This window comes from Passer domesticus, chromosome 3 (assembly GCF_036417665.1).
Source record: "Passer domesticus isolate bPasDom1 chromosome 3, bPasDom1.hap1, whole genome shotgun sequence".
NCBI classification, from domain to species: Eukaryota; Metazoa; Chordata; class Aves; order Passeriformes; family Passeridae; genus Passer; species Passer domesticus.
In genome coordinates this window covers 18,438,332-18,463,508 of record NC_087476.1, presented here as the reverse complement: position 1 = coordinate 18,463,508, position 25,177 = coordinate 18,438,332, and the positions used below count along the sequence as shown (strand labels likewise).

The window sequence follows — 25,177 nt, the reverse complement described above, 5'->3', positions numbered from 1 at the left end:
TAAATCAAAATATTAATTTTATTAATAACTCACAAGAACAAATTTGCTACATTTTACTGAGAAAACCACAGTTTTATGTACCAGGGCAGAACTTGGAAAGCTGCATACTAAAATGCCGATTATGTAAATTTATCTTATGAACATTTTTAGACAAGAATAAAGGAGAGTTTCTTTTCTTAATTAAAACCAGAATCCTACATAGTTCATTAGCATGGATTCTGAACAAAATGAATATTAATGTAGCCCACCTCTCACAATTTTACCTGCCAGAAATACCAAGGAAAAAAAAGGTTAGAAAATGCATTCCTGAGCAACTGTAAATGCAACTAGCTAATGTCACTGCAAGGCTGCTGGCATCTTTGAAAGGTCACAGAGATCAGGAAAACCTTTTTGAGCAGAAAAAGGCAAATAATGCTGCCACCTTCAAAAAGGCACAGAAGAGCAACTGGGGAATTGCAGGCTGCTCAGCCTGGCTTCAGTCCCCAGGAATGTTACATAATAATCCATTATGGCAGCTGTTCCAGGCACCAGAAATACCAGGTGATGGGGAGCAACCAGTCGATGCCAATTCACCAAGGGCACATTCTGCTTGAAGCCGACTGCCAGGAGCAATGGCTCTGTAGCAGAGGGGACACCATAGGTGCCATTCACCTTGACTCCAGCAAGGCTTTCTCTAGTGTGTCCCAGAGCAGCCTTGGAGCCTGACTGAGGATACAAAATACTGGGTGGATAAGGAACTCGGGTGCACTGGGCTCAAAACAGTCTGTGGTTCAACCTTAACTACTAGGTGGTTACAAGTGACATCCCTCAGTCACTAGAACTGAGGCAAAACACGTTGAGCATCTTACTTAACAGAAGGGAGCCAAGGGCATTGGTCTATGTAGCCTGGAGAGGAGAAGGCTCAGAAGAGACCCAACAGTTTTCTACTAGAGCGGGGACTGTGAAGAAGACAGAGCCAGACTCTCTTCAGATATGCAGTGACTGGGCAATAGACAACAACTGCAAATTGCAACCAGGGAGTTGGCCATGAAGAACAAATGCTTGGCCATGGGAGCAGCTAGGTGCTGGAGCCAGCACCCAGACAGGCTGTGGGAACTCCATCACCAGAGGTTTCCAAACTGCAGGGTCTTGAACAACTTGGTCTAGCTTTAAAACTGGAATAGTAATGCACAGGGTTGGACTTAAATGACTTCCAAATGACCTTTCAATCTAATTTTTTCTGTGATTCTGTGATTCCAATTTCCTATGTAAACACAAGTTTAATCAGTGAAAAGCAACAAGGCACATTTAATATGACAGGGCTTCGGGACGTTCCAGCTGTCAGGTCTCAGACACCATTACGTGCTTCTTCAGCCAAAAACTTCATGTACTGCTTCCGAGCAGGAAAATCGTCAGCCGGCCTGTTGTACGCAGTCCAGACGGGCTCTCCAACAAACAGCCTCATTGCCTTCACGTAATTCTGCCAAAGAACAGGAAGTGACAGATCATTTAAGAGCTTCTTTTCAAGGGATCTTCATTCTAAAGTTAAGGTTTCATTTGCAATTCTGCAGAAATTTTTGAAACTATTTCACGATGGACTGAAAGCTTCACACATTGCCGAAAATTATAGCACTATACTGCTGTTCCTGCTCCCAGTGCCTGCAGTGGAAGACTCTAGCCCCTGTGCAGTGATACATTATGTCATGATCAGTGCCTTCAGTTCAGGCAGAAGCAGTACTTCACCCCCTGTCAAAGAAACCAAAACCATCCTGTCTTATGCAAACCTTTTGCACTGGATCCACAGTACTCACCAGTGTAGTATTTACATCCTATTTGCTTTAACAGCAGCAACTCAAGTACCCAAGATGTTTACACAATGCTTTTGGGGAATACCAGAAGTGTCACAGTCACAGCCATAAAAACTGAATGGGAAGTGCATAAACTACCCAAAAATAAAGCTTACAGGAAGTGAAAAATCTCCAGATTCCAAAAGGAAAAGCAACAGCCTCTTAACAACAGCTAACCAAAAGTATGCCTGGCGCAAGGTACAACTGTGGCAGCAGAAAATTGGATTTTACATCCTGCAGAAGTGCTCCAACCATGGGGTTATGGGGAACTCTCCTCTTCTGTCCACTATGCTATAGCTTTAGACCCTATCTATTCTGGAAAACATGGACAGATAATTATCTTAAACCCAGGTTCAGCAATGGTAAGAATAAAGTTAGGTACCAAAAGAACTCAGCTGCAAAATGCCAGGGTTTAGAAGCACCTAAGCTTTTATTTTGAAGACAGCACTTCTGGACTAAAGCTCCTGAAGAGAACAAACACTTAAGACTTCTTGGGGACTCAACCATGACCCCTGACATTTTGTCTATGTAAAGAAAAAGCCTGAGAACAGTAAATGCAGCTTATTCACTGTGGATCTCAAGATGCAGATGGGAAAATTCGGATTTTCACCAAAGCAACATCTCCCTTTTCACATGTATGAACACTGCTGTCTGGACAGTTGATTCAAAACAAAACCATTCTCAAAACCATTGCCTTCACCAGAGATGCAACTTCACCACACAGGAGACAGCATATGTTTCTCCATTTTGCAGGGGTAATGGTGAGGTTACAAACACCTCTGTAAGAGCCCACAAGAAGAGAAATACAGACCAGGACTGTAAGTGCCAATCTCAAACTCCCACTGGCAAAAATATCTTTCCAAAGGAGGTCACCACCTGTGAAGCCAGCATCTAGCTTAGCATACAGTAGTTGCAAGTAGTGGCTCTGGATCCTTAAATCCTTCTTTCCCCAAAGGTGAATTTCACACTTGTGAAAAATGTCACTGCTGGACAGAGACATGCTCTTCTATCCCCACAAAAACACACAACAAGGCAACACAGAATGATCCATCTACACCTCACCCACCTCAACCGACAGCTGGGACAACTGTGGCAGGGACAGCCCAAGGCTTAATATGCCACAGACAGCACGTGGCAATGACTTACAGCTGAGAAGGAGAAGCTGAATTTGTGACCTGGAGATGAAAGGTTCACATGCTGTGAATTATTTATTATTTTTCATCCTCTTCCTTCATATATAATATGTTTTGCTAATGAACTGCAAGTCTCAGGGCATGTAGTTACTAATATGATACATATTCACACGGATTTGTCATCAAAATTTACGGTAATCTACAACAACATACGTTCTCATCCAGTGTAAACCGGTGATATATGCCAGCAGGAAGGGTTATCATGTCTCCTTTTTCCATGGAAATCCGAATCCATTTGTCATCCTTGTCTCGAACATCAAAATAGCCAGATCCCTCCAAGATGTAGCGAATTTCATCATCGAGGTGTAAATGTTCTTCATAAAATGTTTTTATCTAGGAATAGCAAATATTTTGGAAAACTACTGAACATAGGAAAGCTGCAAAGAAAACTGGGAGAAACACAGAGAAGCTGAGAAAGGCTTTCAAAGGGTAACTGTGTTTTAACTAACGGAGGAGACCAACATGGGTAAGAGGGCCAAGCCAGCCAGCCAGCCCCTGTCTCCCGACACATCTAAGCAGGCTTCAACATTTCCTTTGGAAAGCAGGAACTCCTCTGACAAGAAACAGCAGCTCTAGCTGTACATAACCATTCTCTGAATAACAGTGATGCCCACACTCATTTGAAAGAGAGATGGGTAAAACTTCCCACCACAGGATTTGGTCCTTGTGCTTGCTCAGTTAGACCATTCTGTGCTTTTCTCCTCCCAACACACAGCACCAAAACAAAGCCACAGATTATCCCCTCTCTTACACATATGTAGAGCTGAATTAGCTGCACAGGGTACTACTACTGTCAGTGAAAATGCAGTTACTGCCAAACATGGCCCATCTACAGCAATCTGATGTTAACAGTGTGTCATGCCTGCCCACACACAGTGAGACCCAGCTCCAGGCTCTCTTGTCCAAGACAGTGGGAGCAACATTCTCTTTTTTATGGAATGCTGAATTCTTTGTACATGCACAGAATACAAAACACATTTTAAAAGTTGAATTAACGGAGACCTGAGAGGTTTAGTGCACAGTGAGCAGTGCAATGCCAGGTACCATCACCACCTGCTCAGGCCTGGATGATATTTAGCTACACTCCTGCAGATGTCCTTGAGCCAGAAGTGATCCAGCACAGCAGGATGAGCAGAAGTCTTGTAAAGTACAGCCCATCTTTCTGTCAGATAGAGCCTACCCAGGCCATCTACCTAATGAGTTACTACCTAATTCACCTTCTTACCAAAACAAAACCACTAGAATACAGTGGGCTTAAAACAAACCGGTAAATGGAAATTTAATAAAAATATGAACGTGTCATTGGTTTGCTGTCCTCATGTCAGAGCAGCAAGCCAGCAGCACCTGGAGGCTGGGATGAGAACTCCTTCTAGGAGGCTCATCTGAACAATGCTGAACTGGAATGAAATCGTCAAGGTATGAGTGCCCCAAGGTAAAAAAATCTTGTACAAAGAACATATCCCTCCAATTCCATGGGGTTAACACTCACTTAAAAAAGACACATTATGCAAGCAGCCATTAGGATGTAAAAGCCTTCAAAGCCCAGGCCCAGCTGGCAGCCACTTGCCTTCATCCCAGACAGGCTCTCTGAGGACAGGTCAGCATTGGAGGAACTCTCCTGGTAGGAATCTTAGTTTTGAAAGGACAGTGATGGAAATGATCCTCAAAACCTTTGAAGGCAATCTACAGAAGCAAAAGATCTCTACTATCTTTAAAATGATATCAAAGGTTCTTTTTTAATGTTCAGGACTTGGGTACAGGATGTATTTTAGACGTGGAAGCCTCATCCCCGTGTCCCGCTGGGCTGTGCAGGTGTCACACGCTGGCCGGCGCGGAAACCCGCACTGAAAGCGAAGTTTCGCGTACCTTTTCCTCATAATTTGGAAGCTTGTCTTTGTGTATAGTCACTATATCCATCCAAGAATAATTTTCTGCTCTCCGAATCTCTTTCAAGCATGGATCAGTCTCATAGTTATCAGCATCCAACTAAAAAAATAGAGAAGAGGGGAAAAAAAAAAAACAAACCCACAATCGGACGCCATTGCTAAAGGCGGAACTCGGGGCACTCGCGGGAATCCCGAGGCGCCGACACTGCCGGGGCGGGTCGGCTGCGGCAGGGAGAGCTGCCACAAGGACACGGGGCGCCTGCACCCGGCCCCCGCCCCAGCCGCCTTCGCTCTGCGCCCGGCCCGGCCCGGCCCGGCCCGGCAAGGCGCTCCCCGCGCGGCTCGGCCCGGCCCCGCCGTACCCTGCGGTACAGAACGCCGTACCAGCCCCGCCGTACCCTGCGGTACACCACGCCGAGGCGGCGCAGCTCCTCTAGGCTGACGGCGCGGTTGGGCCGCTGCCGGTGCGGCGCCCGCTGGTCCTCCTGGGACTCGTCCATGTACCAGGCCTCCACCATGCCGCCGCCAGTGTCCGCGGGGCCGGGCTGCCAGCGCGTCCCGCCCCGCCGGGGCTCCAGGGCCCGGTAGCGAGCGGGACGGGCCCGCCCCGCGGCCTGGGGCACAGCGTTACCGGGGCGCCATGGGCCGCCCCAAACACGCTAAAAAGGCTGCGGTGCGGAGCTTTCGTTTGAGGGAACAGCTCCGGGCTGAGAGCCGAAAGTCCCCGAGAGACAGGCCGGGGCTCGGGGCTTCTCACCCGCACCAGCCCCCCGGGCTAACCCGGGTGAACGGCCACGGCGTTTGCATTGTGTCGGTCCTCGCTGTAATGCTCTGACGGAACTTACTGGTATGACTCAGGCTTAAAGGCCGGCATTGCGACCCCACAATGTGGAAAAATAAAAGATAAATTAAGAGAAAAATAAAGTAGTAAGACATGCTTGCACAGATAACATCCTCAGCGTCCTCCCTGAGCAGGAATGAAAAGACACACGGGGGTGTCCCCTTCAGCCTCCACACTTCTGCATCTACCTGATCCTATATGACAAATAAATCAAGAGCCAGCTAAGTACAATATAAGAATGTCCAGACAACTGAAACAATCTCTCCTTAGAATTTTTCTTCATAGTTTACTTACCAAGGTCTCTCAACCACTACTACTGCAATTCTCATAAAAAGGTACCAGATCCTTTTAATGTATAGTATTTAAGCACTGCTGGTTATCAAACATATTCTACAGAAGCTGTGCTAAGGCACATGGAGGACAAGTAGGTGTTTTGGGACAGCCAGCACTGAATATAGTGGCTGCTAAATGCCAGTATTCTCCTAAAGTTGCAGTTCTGTGAGAGGATTACTCCAACATCCACCATCCTCTGCAGGCCCTCGAGCCCCTGTGAAGTCCTTTTGAGAAGTACTATTTGTTTTCCATCCATTAATCAGCCTTAATCTTGTAACCTCCCTCTCGGCTTTCTTCTGTCCTGAATTTCCAGAATAAGAATAAACAGTCATATGAAATTGATGTAAAACTCTGTCCTATTAGATTTTCTACTATAATCTACCTATTAGAGTCAGGTAATCAAGTGTTAAATTCAGTATTACAGAGTTATGATTTACCCACCACAATCTTACAGGTTTTTCAAAGCTCCTGCTGCCAAAAAAAAAAAAAATTGATTTCCATACAGTAAAGAGGACTTACTTGTTTAGCAGAATATGTAAGATAGGCAAGTTAATAGAAATCTGATCAGGGTGATGGGCGTTTTCTTTGCAGCCAAACTTCTAAAGTAAATAGATGATTGTGTGCATATATACAAAGAAGCAGAGGGGGCCCAACCAGTGCCCTTTTCTAGCCCTAGATGAGCTTTAATGTGCAGTTTTGGATGAGAGAAAAAAATAAAAATCCTCACTGACCTGTTAACTACTGGATAGCCCGTTTCCTCCTCCTCCTACAACCATGTGACTAAATTTGTAAAACCTCACACTTTGCCTCAGGAAAGATATTATAATGCATGAGAACTATTAAGTAACAAACTTTTGCAGCTCTAACCGTCTATCTAGAAATTAACAAATCCAAAACCATTTCAGTGACTCGTAGCTTAAACCCTGCTATTCAGTGGTATAAAGGTACCATATTTAACCCAACAAACCTGTTTGCTTTTCCTGTATGCTTGCATAGAAAATAAACCTGTGTTGATTACTGATAATTACTCTCCAATTCAAGTGCACATTAGCCATTCCATTAATCTCATAATTGACTGGAAAAAAAATGAAGTCAAACACTTGAGATCTGGAAGGTATGGAGAAGCTTATCTTCTAGTCCCATTTCAGATGAAATGTTAATTACTACCTTTGGGACAATACTCAAGAGGAACTAACAATGCTAACAAGAACCAGTATGCATAAAAAAAACCTACTTAATGGAAACAGAAAGCCAGAGATTAAGAGCTTGGACATGAATCACATAGAGAGAACAGTAAAAATTCATTATTTTCTTGTGACCGGACTTTTAGTCTGTTCATGCTACCCTGCAAAATAACACGATAAAAGAAAGCTGCTGGTGCTGTAGCTGACACTGTGAGGCACACACAGGCCAGTGTTACAAGCCCATCAGTGGAGCAGTTATTGCCAGTACCAGAATGCCAGAGCAGAGCGATGGACAGCTGTGTTAGGTGACCTCCTACCAAATCAACCAACCCCAAAGTCTGCCCCAGCTGTTTTGGGCTGCAATAAATACCTCTGCACCAAAAAAAAAACAACAAACCAAACAAACAAAAACAAAACAAAAAAAAACCCCAAACAAACAAAAAAAAAACACAAACAAAAAAACACATTTATTTCATTAAGAGGAAAATACAGAACACTTTGATTTAAAATTACTTCTTCAGAAGCCTGTCTTTAAGGTGAGTTCGTAAGTACACAACACAGCTAAAAGCACTGACCACAGCCCTTCCAATAGATGGAGAAAAAACAAGTATCAATATCATCAACTACATATTGTCTTAACTGTAAAACAAATGCAACAGAAGAAAATTTGGGGTTTTCCTTCCCAGAAGTTGGTTTATATTTAGGGCTTCAGGCCAGAAAGAAGTACAGCTCAAAGTTCAACTCCGAAACAATTACAGCAGTTCAAATTGTTGCTGTCATGTTAGGCCCTTTCTTCCCAACGCAACAGTCTCTAGTCCCAAGCCATCAGCACTTTGGTTTACAAGCTCCTTCTCTTGCTAGTCTGTCAGCTTCTTCATTTCCTTGGAAGCCAGCATGACCAGGAATGTGCATCTGTCAGGACAAAATATAGCAGTGTTAGATATGGAAGAAACCAGGAAAAAAGTAGATGAAATTTGATAAAGCAATGCTCTGTCACTGATACTACAGGAGCACCTCCTCAGAGGTCCTCACTTAATATTTAACCTTTAGGATTTTTTTTCCCAGAGATTTTCATTGTCTCTCTTCCTCTTGCCAAACTGTGACTATCATTTTTATGGGAATTAGTGAAAAGCATAAGGACTAGCTAAACCTATCCTTTAAGAAATGCAGACAACAGCTCCAATTCAAAATTCCCACCTTCCTGCATTCAGAGGTTAAACTGAGTTTTCCAAATCCCTAAAAGCCAAAGTCCTCTATACCACTAAAAGCCTTGGTAGTTACAGCACTCACTTAAGATACATACATAAGATATTAAAAGATCCTCTCAATTTTCAGATGTCTTAATTGCCCATCCATCAATTAGTAACTGAAAAAAACTTTACACCCTAAGTTCATCCTTGTCAGAACTAAGGGCAGAGTAGGAAGGTGAGGAAGAAAATCAAGCTTGCTATTTGACAACATCTCAGAGGGGATAAGCATGAAGTGGGTGTGAAGTGACATTAGATTTACATGGCAAGGTTTTGGTACCACGTGGGGGACAGCCCAGAAGGGCCACAGTGGAGCAGAGATGTGCCTGCAGCCCACGGAGGACTCTGTATGCACACACTCCTCCTGTAACAAAATTCATCCCAGAGATTCAGATTTAAGAAGTGTGTATAAAGGAATCTTTTAATTATGTAAAATATTCCCAAGAACAGCTGAACTTAGTTGGTCTTTAAATTTTTATGCTTTCTCCTCAATAGCATATAGGAGAAAAATGTGCATCTATATAAAATCTAACCAGCCTGTAAATTGCAGCCACCAACTCTGTAACACAGAGCAACATGAATGCCTGCAAAAAATTCCCATTAAAAAATTGCACATTAAATTTCTATACACCCTGTTTTCTACAGAGTACAGACAGAAGCCGAATAAACATGCCATTAGCAACAAAAATCAACTGTACACACATTTTCTCAAATCAGTGGTCTTATGGTATAATTAGGCTAAAATTTAAGAGGCAAAGGAATATATTTCCCTAAAGTGTTAAGCACTGATATTAGAGGTTACAGAAAAATACATTTTACCAGAAATACCTGTACAGAAGTTAGTTTACTTCTTTACTGGAGAGCAAAACAATTTAAAAATTGTTATTTTAAAGACCTTCTCTTACCAATTTTCCTTAGAAGAAATACAGCTAAAGCACAGAAAACTAAAGTTAGTATATTTGGGGTTACACACACTTAGTTTTCCCAGTTTAAAGACAGCCACGCAACTGAGTTACTCCAACCAATCAGCATCCTAAATAGTTCTGAAAAGCAAATACAGAAATTCAGCTATGACACAAAAACCAGTTATATTCTAAGGTTAGATTTCCAGGAACAGAAATTACATCTACTAACAGCACGATCAAACTAAAAATAATTTTTGCAGGCATTTCTAAGCAGTCGTAAGAGACAGGAAACAAATACAAATATTCATTTAAGTAAATGAAATACTGATTTCAAGAATCTAGGTTATGTTGCTAATTTGCTTTAAATACAACAAGCAGCTTCTCTGTATTTGAAGTTTTACTTAAGGATGTACAATACTGTGCTCTACAAAAGTCTTAGTTATGATCACACTTTTAAGTTTCCACCAGAAACAAGTTTAAAATGTCATTAAGAAACAAGGAACTTACCCACTGAATTTCTATGTCTTTTACTAGATTATCAAGTCTTTCAAAATCTTCTTTATTTATTACACTTCCTCCTGAACTTGTTCTCCAGCCATTTGTTTTCCAGTTGTCAACCCAGCTGGTAATACCTGTGCAAAGGGGGTATCACCATAAGAGTGCTGTTAAAGAAGCCAGTAAGGATCAAGAAGGAGCCAACAGCCTTTTAACCTCTGTACAAAGTCTCAGGCAAAAACACTGGAGATAAAAGATAAATCTTCTTTGCTGCTCTGATGCTGTCTTTCAGGACTGTATTTTTTCATTATTACCTGAATTACCCAACCTTTAAATTAAATATCTGTGTTTCCAAACAGATGTTTAATTTAAAGACTACAATCTTATATATGCACTGTACACAAAGTATCTCATGAACTTCAGTAAACTAAAGCTAGGGATTTGCTTGATGATACAGTAAGCAAAGCCTACTGCTCACCAGGGAATTTTCTATATAACTCCTTAAGTAAGGATTTTTTTTCTTTTTTTAGTATCTTTGCTGGTGTGGGCAATGTAAGACATCCTTACTGATTTCATGACCTGAACCAAATAGGAAATCTCTACTCTTGCACACAAAACCTCCTAGAAATTATATCCATTTGTACTTAACTACAAGCCTCCTTCTTTGGCATTTTTAAATAATAACTCCTAGACACATCTACAAAATACCTTTGGTTAAACAAGAATGGCACCTGTATCTCAGTGACCCAAAATGCAAAATGAAACTGCAAAACCAAAGAGACTAAGCAAACCAAAGAGACTAAGAGAAAAAGAGCAACATTTAATTTTCAACCATTATCTGCACTAAGTTTTTAATGTTATTTCAAAAAAACTTCACAAAATCAAATCTCCAAAGTGATCTGGAAAGAAACAAACATGCATTGCCTTTGTAAAACTGAGTAAAAAAACCCAAAAAAACAAAAAAAAAACCAAACAAACAAAAAAAAACCCTAAACAAACAAACAAACAAAAATTTATGTAGTTCCAGATTATCACAGGAACAAAATCTGAAGATCTCGAGGAAAGAGAAAGAAGATTTTTTTCAAAATTAAGTCTTATCAGCTGCTTCATATGGTATTTATAGAGAATAAAATTATGTTTTCCAGGTCTTTTAATACATACTCTGAGCACATATCTCTGACTAGTCTTCCAATGTAGCCTAAAAGCTTGGAAGCAAGAGAACTTGGATGTACTTCACAAGTGTGTGTGCTAAAGACAGCCTCTCCAACACATGCAAAACAACAAATACCCTACAGGTTACCATACCAACTTCCAAATAATTTCCTGAGTACAGCCTTAACAGCCTATACATGAACAACATTTTTTCTAGATTTTTGTGTCACACTGAACACCTCAGGACACAAATCCTGGTGTTACTTCTGTCAGCATTTACTGTAACTGACACTTTGACTCTATTTCATGCAGTTAGCAGGCAATGTCTCATACTCTGAAGTTTTCCCCCAAGCAGTCATAAATGGTAAGTTATGAACTGTCTTCCTTACATTCCTCTCTCCAGGATTCAGAATGTTCTGTGGGTCTTATGTAATGAAAAAGCATGCAGTGCCTTTAGGGATCAGGAAAATGAAACTCGTTAACTTACCATTAATAGTAAACTTGCTATCAGTGTAGATTATTAACTTCTTGATGTTTTGACTCTTGGCTTGCTCTATTGCTTTGCAGGCTGCCTTAAGAACATTTCAAAACAACCACAGTTCACAAAGGATCTTGACCACATGGAATTAAATACCAACAAAGTACCTGATGCTAACACAGAACTACAAATATTACTGTAACCTCTCCACCAATGGTTATCAACATGTTTTAGTGTAGAAGATCCCAAAATTATGTATTATAGATTACACACTTATGATTCAGGCAAAGAGGCAGGCACTTAAGTTTCAATAGCAAAAAAACCTCATAACATTTTGATGTTCAACTCTGTGCTGAAGGAGCAGCTCTCTGTGCTGAAGGAGTAGCTCTCTGACCTGTTTTCTAACTATCAAAACCTCTATCAACACCAAGGCGTTTTCTCCAAAACTTTGGGGAGAAGAATTCATATCAGTTCCAACAGTCTAGATGCCTTAACAGGTTGGGGGGTTTTTTGGTGCTCTGAAACATTACAGGGAGAAGTGGCTGGGTGTGGATGTAGAACTGAAAACCTCTTCAGTGACAAATCTGACCACTGGCACACCAACACCACCTCTGAAATGAACTTGGTAGTTTTTAAGCAGATCAGCTGCCCATTTCAGTTCATCTCCAATCATGGAGTGCGAGATAGCAGCGAGATGAAGAGAAGACTAAATCTGCTGTTGTCAACAGAAGACAGTCAGGAGCCTCAAATTATTTTTTATATTTATCTAAGGATTATGATACTCTGATCCTGCCATCATAAGAAGCTGACTCTCAACCAATACTCAGCAGTCCTCACTCTAAGGTCTGGAATACACATATTAAAAATGGAAGAGAATGGACATAGAGTTGAGAGTGAGACTTTTCTAATGTAAGGCTGTTTAAATAGTTGTGCTTAGTGATATTTGGAAATTCTCAAGGTGAATTACTGAGTTCAAAGCCAATAAAGACCAATAAAACTTGAAGATAACTATTTGTTTGAAGTCATAACTCTGAATATTTTGCATATTTTTCTTAGAGCTCCATACTGGTTTCTGAAAACCAGAGTTGAAATAGGCCTGAAAGTGCAGCTGCAGTCTAACATGGAGAAGGATTTCAGGACATTTGCTACTTACATGGATTTCTGCTCTTTGATTAGTCTGCCGTCCAGGAAGTCTCTCACTGGTATTTCTGTGTCCAAAGAGCAAATAGATTAGTTATTCCAAGTATCCAGAATGGTGTATCTTGGCTACACATTAAAAAAATAAAGACAAGAATATTATTTCCAGTTGATTTTTCCCAGAGAGGCTGCTTTCTCTGTTCCCCTCAATATCTCCTGACTCAGTCTCATAACACTGTCATTGTGAATCTCAACAACAGAGTTTCATATTTAAAAGGAGGCTGGTATTGTAAATCATATAAAAACCAAACAGAATACATTAATTAAAAAAAAAAATCCACTGAGCTACTTACAAAGGGTGGCCTGGTCCCCAGTAGACACCTATTCCAGCACGTGCCCTGTTACGTCCATTACCAGAGCAACAACCATCTGTATAAACAACTGCAAAGTCACCTGCAAAAAAATTACCAAAATCAGCACTTCTTCAAAAACACTACTTAAGATAGAAGAAATGTTTGCCAGTATATTAAGCCCCAAAACCCCTTCCACAAGGAACTGCAGAAGCCATGTGAATTAGCAGTGCAGAGCACCTCAAGTCCCACTGCAGCTTGACAGCCTCACTGCTGTCAAACCAGTCAGCCTCAAAAACTTCTGCCCCAAGTCTCATACTTTTCACTACAGTTCATGTCTTCTTCAAAACATCAAAGCTACATCCAATCTGTAGCCCAGACACACATAAAACCACATCTATAACACTATGATTAAGCTATATATTCATACGAGTTAAAACCAATCAAAATTACACTGAAAGGCAATGTGAGCAAATAGATCATGGTTCATGTTTTCATTTCAAAAAGAAATAATGGGCCTAATGCTGCCATATACAAACCTCCCTAAAAGTTTTCTAATAGTTACACTTGTTTGTCACAAAGAATAAAGAAATTAAAATAATTAAAGGAATTATCAAAGACCTCACCCATATATGAAAACTTATCTTCGCTGACTGTTGGTACTGAGCACACTGAGTGTAATTCATCATGTTTTACACGCTTTGCAATCTGCTCTTCGTTTGTAGACTGTTCATATGGCCTTTTACATGTACTGCAACACATGGTATTTAAGTCTGGTTCCTCCCTCTGGCTACCATTTTCTTGTGTTACAGCTGGAGGACTAAATGCCTCTAAAAAAAAAAAAAAAAGGAAGGATAAAAAACAACAGTTGTTAGCAACTATTAGCAATGTTAGCCCGTTATCTGACACACCCCACCCCCAACTATTATCGAAAAGAAATAGAATACTCCAGTCATTCTTCATCCTAAGTCAAACCGAAGAGGAAACAGACATGCAAGGGCCCTTACACCTTAACACGTACACAGAACAAGAAACGTTCTCCAAACACCCACAGAAACACTTTCACTGCATTGGCATTGGCACATGTATCGCCGTGTCCGGAGGCCATCGCCACGGCGCTGAGCCAGTGCGGAGGAATGAAGGGGCTGGTGCCCGTGCCGGGGAACGAACGGGGGCTGGTGCCCGTGCCGGGGAACGAACGGGGGCTGGTGCCCGTGTTCCGGAGCGGCCGCAGCGCGGGCTCAGCCGCCGCGCCCGCCCCGAGCCCCGGCCGCCCGCCCGCCCTCCTTCCCTGCTCGCTGCCGGGACGCGCTACCTGCCGGCTCGGGCTGCGGCGGCCCCGGGAGGCCGGCGCGCACGAAGGCCCAGGCGTCCTTCTCGGTGGCGAACTTCTTGAAGCTCGCGGAGGGGAACTTGTTCACCTGCTCCTGGCACTCCGCCCTGCAACAGAGCGGGCAGCGGTCAGGCCGGGCCGGGCGGGCTCCCCGCTCCGCCCCGGCCCTTGCTCACCAGGTGCGGTAGACGCCGGTCCGCCGGCCCTTGCGCACCGCGTAGAACATGGAGCCGCCCCTGGGGCCGAAGCAGGAGTGGCTGAGCACGGCCACGAGCCAGCGCAGCATCGCGCGGCCCCGCCGCCATCCGCGCCCCCGCCCCGCCTGCGCGGCCGCCGCGCCCACGGAGCGCCGGGGCCTCCTACGGGCCGCCAGAGAGGCCAAGCTACCAGAAAATTCCACAGCGCAGGGTTTTGTGTGGCTTGGCTTTTTTGTTTGGTTGGTTTTGTTCCTTCCCCCCGCCAATAATGGTATTTTTTAAACCTAAATCAGCTGTTGTTTGGGGGTGGGGCATGAGGTGTATGAGGTCACAGCGGCTTTGCACAAGCCACCTCGTTCTGGAGGCCCGTTTGTTAAAAGGCGGAGGAGGCCCCTCAGGTGTGCTGACATGTTTAGTACGTCCGGGAGGCTGGAGCTGAACAAGGTCCTTAAGCTGGTTCTCATCCCGCTGTCCAGGCTCCAGGTGCCTGTGTTCCAGCTGAGCCCTGCTCGAGGTGGCCTCTGGAGTGAGGAGAAACACCTTCACGGAATCGCAGGGTCCTTCGGGTTGGAGGGACCTCTGGACATCATTGCCATGGCAGGGTCAGCTGCTGCAGGTGACACAGGAGCATGACTGCTGGGTTTTGAATGTCTATAGAGGGAAACTCCACGACCTCCCCAGGCAGCTGCCACTCTCAACGTAAAAAAGTTCTTCATCATGTTGAGGTGAAACTTCCCATGTTTTAGTTTATGGCCACTACTCCTCATCCTGTCACTGAACAGCCCAAAAAGAGTCTGGCACCATCCTCTTAGCACTGGACTGTCAGGTACTGGGAGACCAGAGCTGGGGGCCGGGTGTGTGCCACATTCAGTACCTCAGCTTCTGACAAGATCAGAGTAGCAAGGATGGGGGCACTGGTGTGGCCACCTCCAGGAACAGCCCAAGGTATCCAAGCTGTTGTACTTCCCTCACAGCCCTAGTACAGATCCCTGGGACAAAGCTGACCACAAGGTGCCAGAGCTGCAGAGTTCTGTCCAGACCTACAAGGGTGGCCCAGCAAAATGCCAAGAATGTGAAACACTGGTGTTAATTTTGCCTTCTGTTGCAAAACCAACAAATGGGCTCAACATTACACATAATTACTATGTGTATTAAAGGAATAACATTTCTCTTAAAAAACCCCAAATCTGAAGAGCTTGTGTATTTGGCAGCCCTTGGTGGAACTGAGAAACAACTTGGTCAAGGTTGTATGAAAATATAATTACTGCATTTTCTTCCAACACATTCATGAGACTTCGTATAGCATCCTGTCACTGTTGGGACACTTGTTACACATCTGACTAATTTATTCTCTCCACTTCTTCTCTGTGCCCATTCTGAGACAGAATGGCATAAGAACCTTCTTAATCACATTACTTTGTAGTGGCATGACTTCTTTTAAAGATCACAGGTCCACAGTGGTTCTTAAAAACCTGTCAGTTATTTGAGTACCAGGCATTACTGGGTACCAGGCACACTGACCATTCTACATCCTTCTCCTAACATAAATTCAGTGTCCAAGAGGAAACATGTTTCTACACCTTTTTTCCTCATTGCTGTTATGCAGCATCCTGGTCTGTTCAGCGCTCACAACATGGAGATGGGAAGCTGAAGACAGTCCCATCTTTATTCATTAATGCCCTGAACAGTCATGTTTTGATCCACCCACCTATCACCTGTTCCTTCTCCCTCTCATGACTGGCTTCTCAATATAAACTACTGGACTGATGAGACGATTCCTTGTTATCTTTCTTTTTGGTACTCTTCAGTCAGGTCCTGATCACTGTTGTTTAGCCAAACCAAATCTCTATAAATACTAATCCTGGCCATTAGTATGAGTTGAGCAGTTTTTCCCATTCATTGAATGGAAAAAGGAAAGAGTGACTTGGGAGAAAAATGGGCACTGAACAATCTGTTTTTCTGGCTATCATAAATTTAGTGAAAAGTCCACAAATGTTAGAAAACATGATGAGCTGCATTTTGCAGATGCTAAGGTTGTTTAGTCTGGGATGTTGGTGTCTTTGTCAGTTTTTTGTTTACAAGGGTTTATTACTCCACTATTGCATTTTGTAAAGTAACAGACTACACACAGCATTACATGGTAATAGCAAATGTGTTTGTACAAGGTTAAGCTGGCTTCTCTTGGGGTAATCTAGGGAATCTGAGCACAGAACCAGCTCTCTGAACCCCATTCCTGGGCCTAACATCCCTGGACAGTATGTGCCAAGAGTTGCACAGCTGCCTCCAAGTGGGACTTACCCCCTTGAACAAGAAACCTAAATCTGTCAACAAGGAAGTGTCAAGATGGGGATTTTTTGTCGAGGAAAGGTTTTAACTCCACTTCAGATAGATACAATCAGGCACTTTTACATGAAACAACATGCAAGTCACATTTTTTCAAATTAAAAAGTACAGCTTGCTCTATCAGTGTGCAAGTGTTGCTAGGTAATAACACAGTATATAATAAAGAGTGCTTCCACTGATGACAGAGTACGTTGAGCCCAGAAAGATCACCTTGAGTTGGTAGTACCTGAACACAGCTGAAGACTCATGCATTATTTCTAGTCCAATAAGGGTCTGGGAACTGTGATCACTGTGACACTGTCTTAGCGGAAGCGACTGAGAGGTCACGTTTACAGAGGCAAACAAAATCCAGAGCCAGGCTGCTCTGTGCTGGCGGGCGATTGCCCACACTCCCGGGCTGCCCGCACGCTCCCTGGCATGGGTTTGGCCGTGGCTCCCCCACAACGCCCCGCCGCAGGCCGGGGGTGAGCGCGCCGGCGCTGCGCCGCACAAGGGTGAACTCCGCACCACTGAACTAACGTGGAATGGTGTAACGGAGAGGGCAGGGAAAAACACCATGCAGCGGTGGCTGCTGCCGTCCTGCACAGCCCTGGCGGGAGGCAGGGAGAGGGACAGGGGGATAGAGGGAGAGGGAGCTCCGCGGCGCAGGCAGAGCCGCGCTTCCTCCGCGGGCTGCGCAACCCAGCGCGCCGCGCTGCCACGGCCGACATTGTGGCGCCTCTCCACAGGAGCGCCATTTCGGCACCAGAGGCCAGAGTTCTGCCTGTGAGAGGTGCGGCGGGGGCGTCCCACGGCGAAGACTCGGCCTAACCGCGGGACAGAGCCGAGCAGAGCAGCCTTTCCCTGCCTCTCCTCCGCTCCCTGCCGCAGGAAGCGCAAAGGGCTGAGGCGGAACGGGAAGGCACCTCCCATTTCCCACCGCCCGCCGCGCTGCACGGCACTGCGCATGTGCCAGCCCGCCCTCCCCGCGCCAGGACCCTCAATGTCCGCTCGGGCTTCGCTGCCCCGGATTGGCAGTGTGCTCGCAGCGCCCGCCCTGCCCTTCTTCCGGCTCTGGCTTCACTCGGGGTGGGCGGGGCCAGCGCCTTCCCGGGCCGCGATCTGTGCTGCTCTCGCGAGAGCTCCCCCTTTTCCCGGCCGGCGCGGAGCGAGGTGGGTGCCCGGGCCGGGGCCGCCGTTTTCCCGCTGGGGCCGCCGCGATACGGGACCGGGCGTGGAGCGGGGCCTCCCGCGGCTCCGCGGAGTGGGGATGCGCCCGATTACCGCCAGCCCGGGGCCCGATGGCCGCCGGGGCGCCCGGGGCCGGGGGTGGCCAGCCGGCGGGGTTTCCCTCCTCCCTCGGCCGGCGGCGCCCAGCGGGAGGAGGGGCCGGGAGCGGGCCCGGGAGCGCCGCTCGCCCCCCGAGCCGCCCGTGGGGCTCGGCGTGGCGGAGCCGCTTCCCTGGGCTCCCGGGGCCTTGCAGCGGGCCCCGAGGGGGGCAGGCCCGCGCTCCCTGGGACGCTTTTCCTGTGGCCGGGTACTCACCCCTGGTGCGACGTGCTGGGGCTGGCCCGGCCCGTGGGGCGTCCTCTGGCTTGGTTTTGGAGCGTGTGGCTGCGCAGCCGGGTTGGAGAGTCCTGGCTGTGTTTGGAAGAGGTGACACGTGCTTGGTGACAGCCGAAGTGTTCTTTTGCGTTGCAGATAGGCCATGTTCAGCTCTAGCGCCAAGATCGTGAAGCCTAATGGCGAAAAGCCAGATGAGTTCGAGTCTGGTATATCCCAGGTACGTGGCTTTTCCTTGTTCTCTTCGGTAACTCCAAGTTATAGATACAGTTGTCCTGACCCTAAACTTTGAGGATGATCCTGTCAACGTCTTTTCTTTCCTGGTTTTACTTGGGAACTGAGTCAGCCTCTGTTTCCATTAGTTAAACTTGTTGGATGTTGGTGTGTCTTACAGGAAGTTACATCTTTGATATTGACTGTGGTTAAAAGTCTATACCTGCTCTTTGCACTGTGGACACACTTTGGTCTCAAGTGTTCTCATGAACTGAAGTGTATGTAAAGGATTGTTCCACAACTTCACTTTTGTAGGCTCTGCTGGAGTTGGAAATGAACTCCGACTTAAAGGCTCAGCTGCGGGAGTTGAACATCACAGCAGCTAAGGTAGGCTGGACCTTCTCCACTAAGGGTTGGGTGGTGACTTGTTCTGTGTGTGTTTAATTTTTGTGGATATTAATGTACTAGGTGAATGGTGCCTTCAGTCCTCATGGCCTGTGGTAGTTTTGTTATGTGCTGTTGTAGCTTATCTTCTGGTATTTGCTGCTAGCACGTAGGATTCCGTAACAGTGTTTTTCTTAGGAACTAGTCTGGAAAGTAATTTTAAAAGCCCAGATAGCAATTTAGTATGTTAAATAAGAGTGTTTGAAAACAATGATTCTAGTTTATGTCTCTGCAGACTGGGTTTGGGGTGTGAAGCTGGCTTTTTGCATGTTGATACTGGCTGGAAATGTAGGTGTTACAGAAACTTAGAAACATAAACTGCAATACTCTTCATAAAAATCAAAATCGCTGTGATTCTCTTGTGTGCACTTAGTAGGTGGTAGGTGGATTGAGGCAATAGACTGACTTGATAGTGTAGCTTAGTCTCCTTGTACATTTCCAGTTCTAGATCATGCAGGCAGCTGAAGCATCAAGAAAGAAAAAGAAGACAATTAGTGGAAGAGGAGAAAGAAAGTTAGTGTTAGAATATGTCAGCCTGAGAGACTACATGGCAGCAATGAAGCAGGTCACTGCAATCAGAAACTTTGATGGGCTTTGGCTTTTGCTCAGGTTTACCTGTACAGACACAGGGGCCTGACTGCTTAGAGTTGAGTTAAAAAGAATCTGGGAATGCAGAAAGCAGCATGTGTGGTGTATGAGCTGAACAGCCTTGAGAAGAAACCATGTCTCTGAAAGTACAGCAATGCCAATTGTCCTTAGTGAAATGCTTTTAGAAGAGTCTTTGTTATTTACTTAGCTGCTTGATTTTATTTATGAGAAATCTCCCATGGGCATCCGAGTTGGCTCATATGAGAAGGCAGCTGGTGAAGAACGATCCATCCTTCCATTCTGTTGGAGAATGAGGATGTCTCTGCAGCCAGTTTCATGGGAGAAGTGCCTTGTAAGCCAATGCAAACTTAGGTTTCAACTTACTGGAGAGACAAACCAGGGGAGAAGTAACCTGTCCAGTGTATTGTAATCCTGTTGGTGTGTGGAGGGGTGATGAATGTTTTGATTGAGTAGTGATGTAGTCCTAGGCAAGTGGCCCACAGAAGGTGATTTCCATGAAGCAGTAGATTAAAAGTAAGTGATTTGTTCCCCTAAACTTTGTCTGGAGTCTGCCTTGGAGGCGAGTAACTTTTGAAACTTTGTATCAGCACATCTACAGCAGGGATAGTAAACATTCAGTGTAGTTGTAGTTCTAGCACCTGAGTCTCATCTTGCAGAAGGAATGGGCTTATTCAGAGGATGTGATTCTGAAAGGGGTGGTGGGATTTATTGCCCAATCACTCCTCCACAGCAAAACAAGTACTCTGATGGAAGTGTTTCTGTCAGTGCTTGGTCTGTAGGGCATTAAGGCAGGTACTGCTCTCTGATGCACTCCCTGCCCTACAGAGTCAGAAGCAAGACTATCAATACCTGTGCTTAGGATTCATGGTCAGACCAAACATTACTTCTCAACCCCCACCTAATGCTTACTTTGTACTTTTGTTTCAGGAAATTGAAGTAGGTGGTGGCAGAAAAGCCATCATTATCTTTGTACCAGTTCCTCAGCTGAAGTCCTTCCAGAAGATTCAGGTGCGGCTAGTTCGGGAGCTGGAGAAGAAATTTAGTGGAAAGCATGTGGTGTTCATTGCTCAGGTAAAAAAACCCTTAGAATCACAAAAATGTTGATTTGAAGGGATATCTGGAGGTGGTCTAGTCCAGGCTCACGCATGTTCCAGTGTTGCATTACCCATTCAAGGTAACAGTGATAGTAATTCATTGTACCAGCAGGAAATGTTGTGGGTGTTCAGTGGGTGCTATCTAAAATGTTTTCAGCAGGCAGCAGTGGAAACTTGGTGAGATGTAAAGTTGTTTCATGGAGGATATAACTTTTTTGCTCTGGCCAGTCTTACTCTGTCAGAAGTTTTGCACACAAAGCTTAAAATAAAAGGGAGCAAATATTATTAGGAACTTTGCTACACTTAAACGATCTAGGCACTTAAAATTTAAGTTACTAGGAAAGGAGGAAAAAAAACTCACGCAAGTTCTAAATATATGGCAGGAGCTAAGGTGAAAAGGTGTTGCAGGGATCTCTGGCCAGTACTTAAGGGTTGGACAAACTAGGGATCTGTCTGCAGAGTGGATAATTAGTTAAACTGAAGCTAGCTGAAAATTTTCAATGCAGTTTCTAGAGCCAGAGCACCTTACCCTGAATCTTTATATGGTCAAGGAGATTCATTTTAATGAAGTGCCTCTGGCTCACTTCACCTAAAGGTTCTTGACCCAGAGGGTGGTTGAGCACTGGAACACGCCTGCGTAGGAAGTGGTCACAGCACCAGTGTGATGCAGTGCTGTGAGGTGTTTCTGCAATACTTTCTGGCACAGTGTGACTTGTAGGAATGTTCTGTGCCAGGCCAAGAGCTGGTCTTGATGGACCTTGTTGGTCTCTTCCAACTCAGCATATTCAGTGATAATTTTTTTTAGATTCTGTGGTTCTGTAATCCCTTGAGAATTCCTTATCAATTCAGTAATCTATTTTAGAAGGGAACATGTGATTTTGACTGACATGACCCAGTTTGGATAATGGTAACCCCATCATGAATACAATCATGGAGAAGCTGTGATGTGATGGTAGAAAATACTGCTAAATAGGTATAATAGGTGGCTAAAACTTTTAATGCAGAAAGAAACTGCATCTAGAATGTTTTAAAACATCTACACTTGCAGTAGGAAAGTAGAAAATAGGTTTTACTGACCTAACATTTAGATCCTAGTTTGGAACAGGTTATATTTAAGCCAGGATTTGATCTGGATTGTGCAATACATCTTTCTGTTAAAACTAGCATTTCAATCTCAGATGTCCCCTAGCTCTCTGTGGAACTGAGCTCACTACTCTGGTTTGCACCAGAGGGTTAGTCTAACGAAAGTTTGAGATTCCCTGGGATTTCTGTTCCCAAAGAAGTGTGTTTACAGTGCTGATGAGACACAGTAAACTCTTCTTGGAGAGAAGGGATGAAGTACAAATCTTCTATTTCAATGTACTGAATGCAGGAGTAGTAATTGAGAAATGCAGCAGTACAGCACTTCACATTCTGCAAGCAATTCTAGTTCTCTATTTTCTAATGCTGATGTAACTTTAAGCATACTTAAGTCTTCCTTTTTGGCTTTTCATGCATTGGTTTGCATGAAAAGGTGCAAGTTTCTGAGTTCATTGTAACCACCAGATAACTGAGAACTGCCTTTTTGTTCTTCTCTTGCCTTAACAGAGAAGGATTCTGCCCAAGCCAACAAGAAAAAGCCGCACAAAAAACAAGCAAAAGCGTCCGAGGAGGTTGGTAAATGATACTGATTCAGTATGACAGCCTTCTTTTGTACCTGGTAGTTTAGTCAAGTAATGGTTAGTTGAGTTTTTGAGATGTCATTCAAGTGATTGGCTGGTCTTGTCCTTTCTCTTACTGCTTGAAATACTGCTTTGTATCTGTCATTTGACTGCTAAAGTGTTCAGTAGAAAGGTCACTTTTGGGCACTGTGTTGCATTTCTTAGCACTCTATTTATTTCCAGCTACAGCTGTAGCAAATTTTTAGCTAGCAGTGCTGGCTTAAGGAACCCCAACCTGCTGTCTCTGTTACCTCAGTGTGCTGACAAGAACTATTTTTTTTTTAAAGTTGTAGGAAGAAACTCTTCCACATCACATGTTAGACTGTGTGCAGAAGTCAAGGCTGGCACACTGAAGGGGATGCAGTGAGGGAGAGTGGCTGAGAAGGGCTGTAGGTACGAGTACTAGTCCCTCTGGATATGAATTTGATGGCAATACTATAGTCATCTGTGTTAAATGGCCTCCCTGCTCTCATCTAGTCACTGGATTGCTAGACATGCAACACTGCTACGTCTCTGTGGATGTCAGTGTCTCATCTGTATGTTGCTATATCATTATCTAAATCAATGTCTTAAAAGTTTGTCCTCTTTATGACATGTGGCATGTCTTGTAGCTTCTCCCTGCCCCCCCCGCCCCCCCCCAGTATTATACCCGTCATGTGTTACTGTATTTTGCAGTCTTCAGGCATGGATTTTAAAAGTACAGTTTCACAATACTCATCTAGCTGCAGTCCTGCCTTTGGAAGACTCTGCCTGTGTCTTTTTAACTAGCACCGCAGAGTGGTTGGAGAAGTTGGCATTTGTGTGGCACACTGTCCGCCACTTTTCTGCATGAGGAAGGGCAGGTGTGCAGGACTGCCCCTGTCTCAGCCTGAGATGAGAGCAGGCTGCTGTGTTGTTTTGGATGTCTGTCTCCCTTACCTATGCCAGTCTGGGCAGGTGTGAAGTGGTGATGTAGACACAGGTGTTAGTTACTGGTGATACTGCCCTGAAACTGTGGATCAGGATGCTGTGGATCAGAAGACTTACTAATCCTCTAGAGTCGCGTAAAACAACCTGGGCCACCTTTTCTCGTGTTGGCTCATTTCTGAACAGTTCAGGAACACACATGCAGGTTTCAAGCAGTCTTCTAAGCAGGAATTTGGATTGGCCAGCTAGTCTTTTTCTGTATTACATTGGTCTTCTAAGCTGCTTGGGCGTAGGCAGATGAAGAAACCAGTGTTTCCAAAACTGGGTCTCCCATAAATGTACTCTGTGCAGCTGAGGTTACTTACACACTTAAACTTTTCCAGTCAGTGTCTCTGGCAGAGTTGCAGAAGGAGCAATTTGGTTTTGATTTAAATATTTATTAAATGTGTAGAAATAGAACAATGTTTCAAGGCTCTTGCCTCAAATCAGTATTATGATCTGAAAGGTCAGAAACCTGGCTGCTTTTTCTTGTGCAGTCATTAAGTTTCTGCACTCTGTAGAATTTTTCTTTTCTGTTTGCATGCCCTGTGATAGTGCTGTATTGTTACACTGTGGCATTAAAGAGAGTAAACGCTGCTGAATTTTCAGCCAAAGCATGCTATGGAAGACTTAAACCTTGTGAAACTGGAAATTTTTCAAGAGGATGTGTTTTAATGATATCAATGTGGAATTTCAGCCGTACACTTACTGCAGTGCACGATGCTATTCTCGAGGACCTGGTCTTCCCAAGTGAAATCGTGGGCAAGAGAATCCGCGTAAAATTGGACGGCAGCAGGCTTATAAAAGTCCATCTGGACAAAGCACAACAGAACAATGTTGAACACAAGGTAAATAAAAAAACTTACTTTCTCATGCAGGTGGGGGTGACATTCTGACATCCCCAAGAGTCTGCTTAGAGATACAACAAAAGACTTGCCTTTTGGCTTGTGGAGATGCTTCGGTTTGTATTTGGAGTAAGGTGCTGGAAATAGAGGCGAGGCAGTTTTGAATTAAAGCTCTAGTTCCACTTGCCAAAGCCCCTGGATTATAAAGTAGTTCCCTCATGGGACCAGTCAGTGTTTTATTGGGTTTTTTGTATGAATAGGGGTTGGTTGGGTTGGTTGGTTTGTTTGTGTTTTTGTTTTTCAAGTGAAGCACTTCGTTTTGACCTTAAACAGATGTGTTCAGTAGAGCCTGCATTTTGCTTGGTTTTTTTCTGGCTGGGTGAAATGAAGCTTGTGTTTGGGCCTGCTGAGCTCTCAGGGTCTCACTGTTGTTCAACTCATTGTTGAAAATCAGAGAGAGCCCAAATACTCTACAGGAAATGTATCTTTTGTGTAAATCCTCAGCTACCTTAATCTAGAAAAAAAAAATGCCTCAGAGTGAAGATACACTGGCAAATAGTATAGTACCTTAAGTATGTTAACTTAGAGTTGTTCATGCAGCATGTATAAGCAAGATTTATTTGTCTTCACAGGTGGAAACATTTTCTGGTGTGTACAAGAAGCTCACAGGCAAAGATGTGGTGTTTGAGTTTCCAGAATTCCAGCTGTAAAATGCAAAGAATGGCTGAATAAACAACTATTCATATAACAGAGTAATTTCATTTAAATTTTTAATTCCATAAACACAGATGGGAATTAACTGGTTCATGGGACTTCTCCGCTGTCTGGAGAGTGACACATGTGAATCAAAGTATTAACTCCCCAGCATTTTAATGGTAGCCCTCT

The 25,177-nt window shown here is 44.3% G+C and overlaps 3 protein-coding genes and 1 long non-coding RNA gene across 7 annotated transcripts; 2 read left to right on the top strand and 2 right to left on the bottom strand.

Annotated features, from left to right (window-relative positions):
• Nucleotides 1–5,475, bottom strand: ADI1 (acireductone dioxygenase 1). 2 transcript variants are annotated; one of them, XM_064412019.1, is made up of 4 exons: nt 5,268–5,475; nt 4,886–5,005; nt 3,173–3,352; nt 1–1,459 (listed from the first exon to the last, which is right to left on the bottom strand). In XM_064412019.1, the coding sequence occupies exons 1-4, from the start codon at nt 5,421–5,423 to the stop codon at nt 1,328–1,330; spliced, it is 588 nt and encodes a 195-aa protein (XP_064268089.1). In that variant the 5' UTR covers nt 5,424–5,475; the 3' UTR covers nt 1–1,327. The 2 variants fall into 2 exon arrangements, with proteins under 2 accessions (XP_064268089.1, XP_064268090.1); XM_064412020.1 differs by having other exon boundaries at nt 5,304–5,471.
• A 2,239-nt stretch (nt 5,476–7,714) lies between these two features.
• On the bottom strand, nt 7,715–14,697 carry RNASEH1 (ribonuclease H1). Of its 3 annotated transcripts, XM_064412016.1 has the most exons (8): nt 14,537–14,697; nt 14,343–14,467; nt 13,654–13,857; nt 13,031–13,130; nt 12,694–12,748; nt 11,550–11,634; nt 9,923–10,047; nt 7,715–8,175 (listed from the first exon to the last, which is right to left on the bottom strand). In XM_064412016.1, the coding sequence occupies exons 1-8, from the start codon at nt 14,644–14,646 to the stop codon at nt 8,089–8,091; spliced, it is 891 nt and encodes a 296-aa protein (XP_064268086.1). In that variant the 5' UTR covers nt 14,647–14,697; the 3' UTR covers nt 7,715–8,088. The 3 variants fall into 3 exon arrangements, with proteins under 3 accessions (XP_064268086.1, XP_064268088.1, XP_064268087.1); XM_064412018.1 differs by lacking the exons at nt 14,343–14,467; nt 14,537–14,697 and adding an exon at nt 14,080–14,228; XM_064412017.1 differs by lacking the exons at nt 14,343–14,467; nt 14,537–14,697 and adding an exon at nt 14,049–14,200.
• Nucleotides 14,698–14,810: 113 nt separating this feature from the next.
• LOC135296094 (uncharacterized) lies at nt 14,811–15,275 on the top strand. The gene is made up of 2 exons (XR_010358140.1): nt 14,811–14,955; nt 15,034–15,275. It is a non-coding gene; the product is annotated as an uncharacterized LOC135296094 (long non-coding RNA).
• Nucleotides 15,276–17,936: 2,661 nt separating this feature from the next.
• RPS7 (ribosomal protein S7) lies at nt 17,937–25,040 on the top strand. The gene is made up of 7 exons (XM_064412015.1): nt 17,937–18,052; nt 18,581–18,662; nt 18,971–19,042; nt 20,636–20,779; nt 22,390–22,454; nt 24,145–24,295; nt 24,925–25,040. The coding sequence occupies exons 2-7, from the start codon at nt 18,588–18,590 to the stop codon at nt 25,000–25,002; spliced, it is 585 nt and encodes a 194-aa protein (XP_064268085.1). The 5' UTR covers nt 17,937–18,052; nt 18,581–18,587; the 3' UTR covers nt 25,003–25,040.
• Nucleotides 25,041–25,177: the final 137 nt, after the last annotated feature.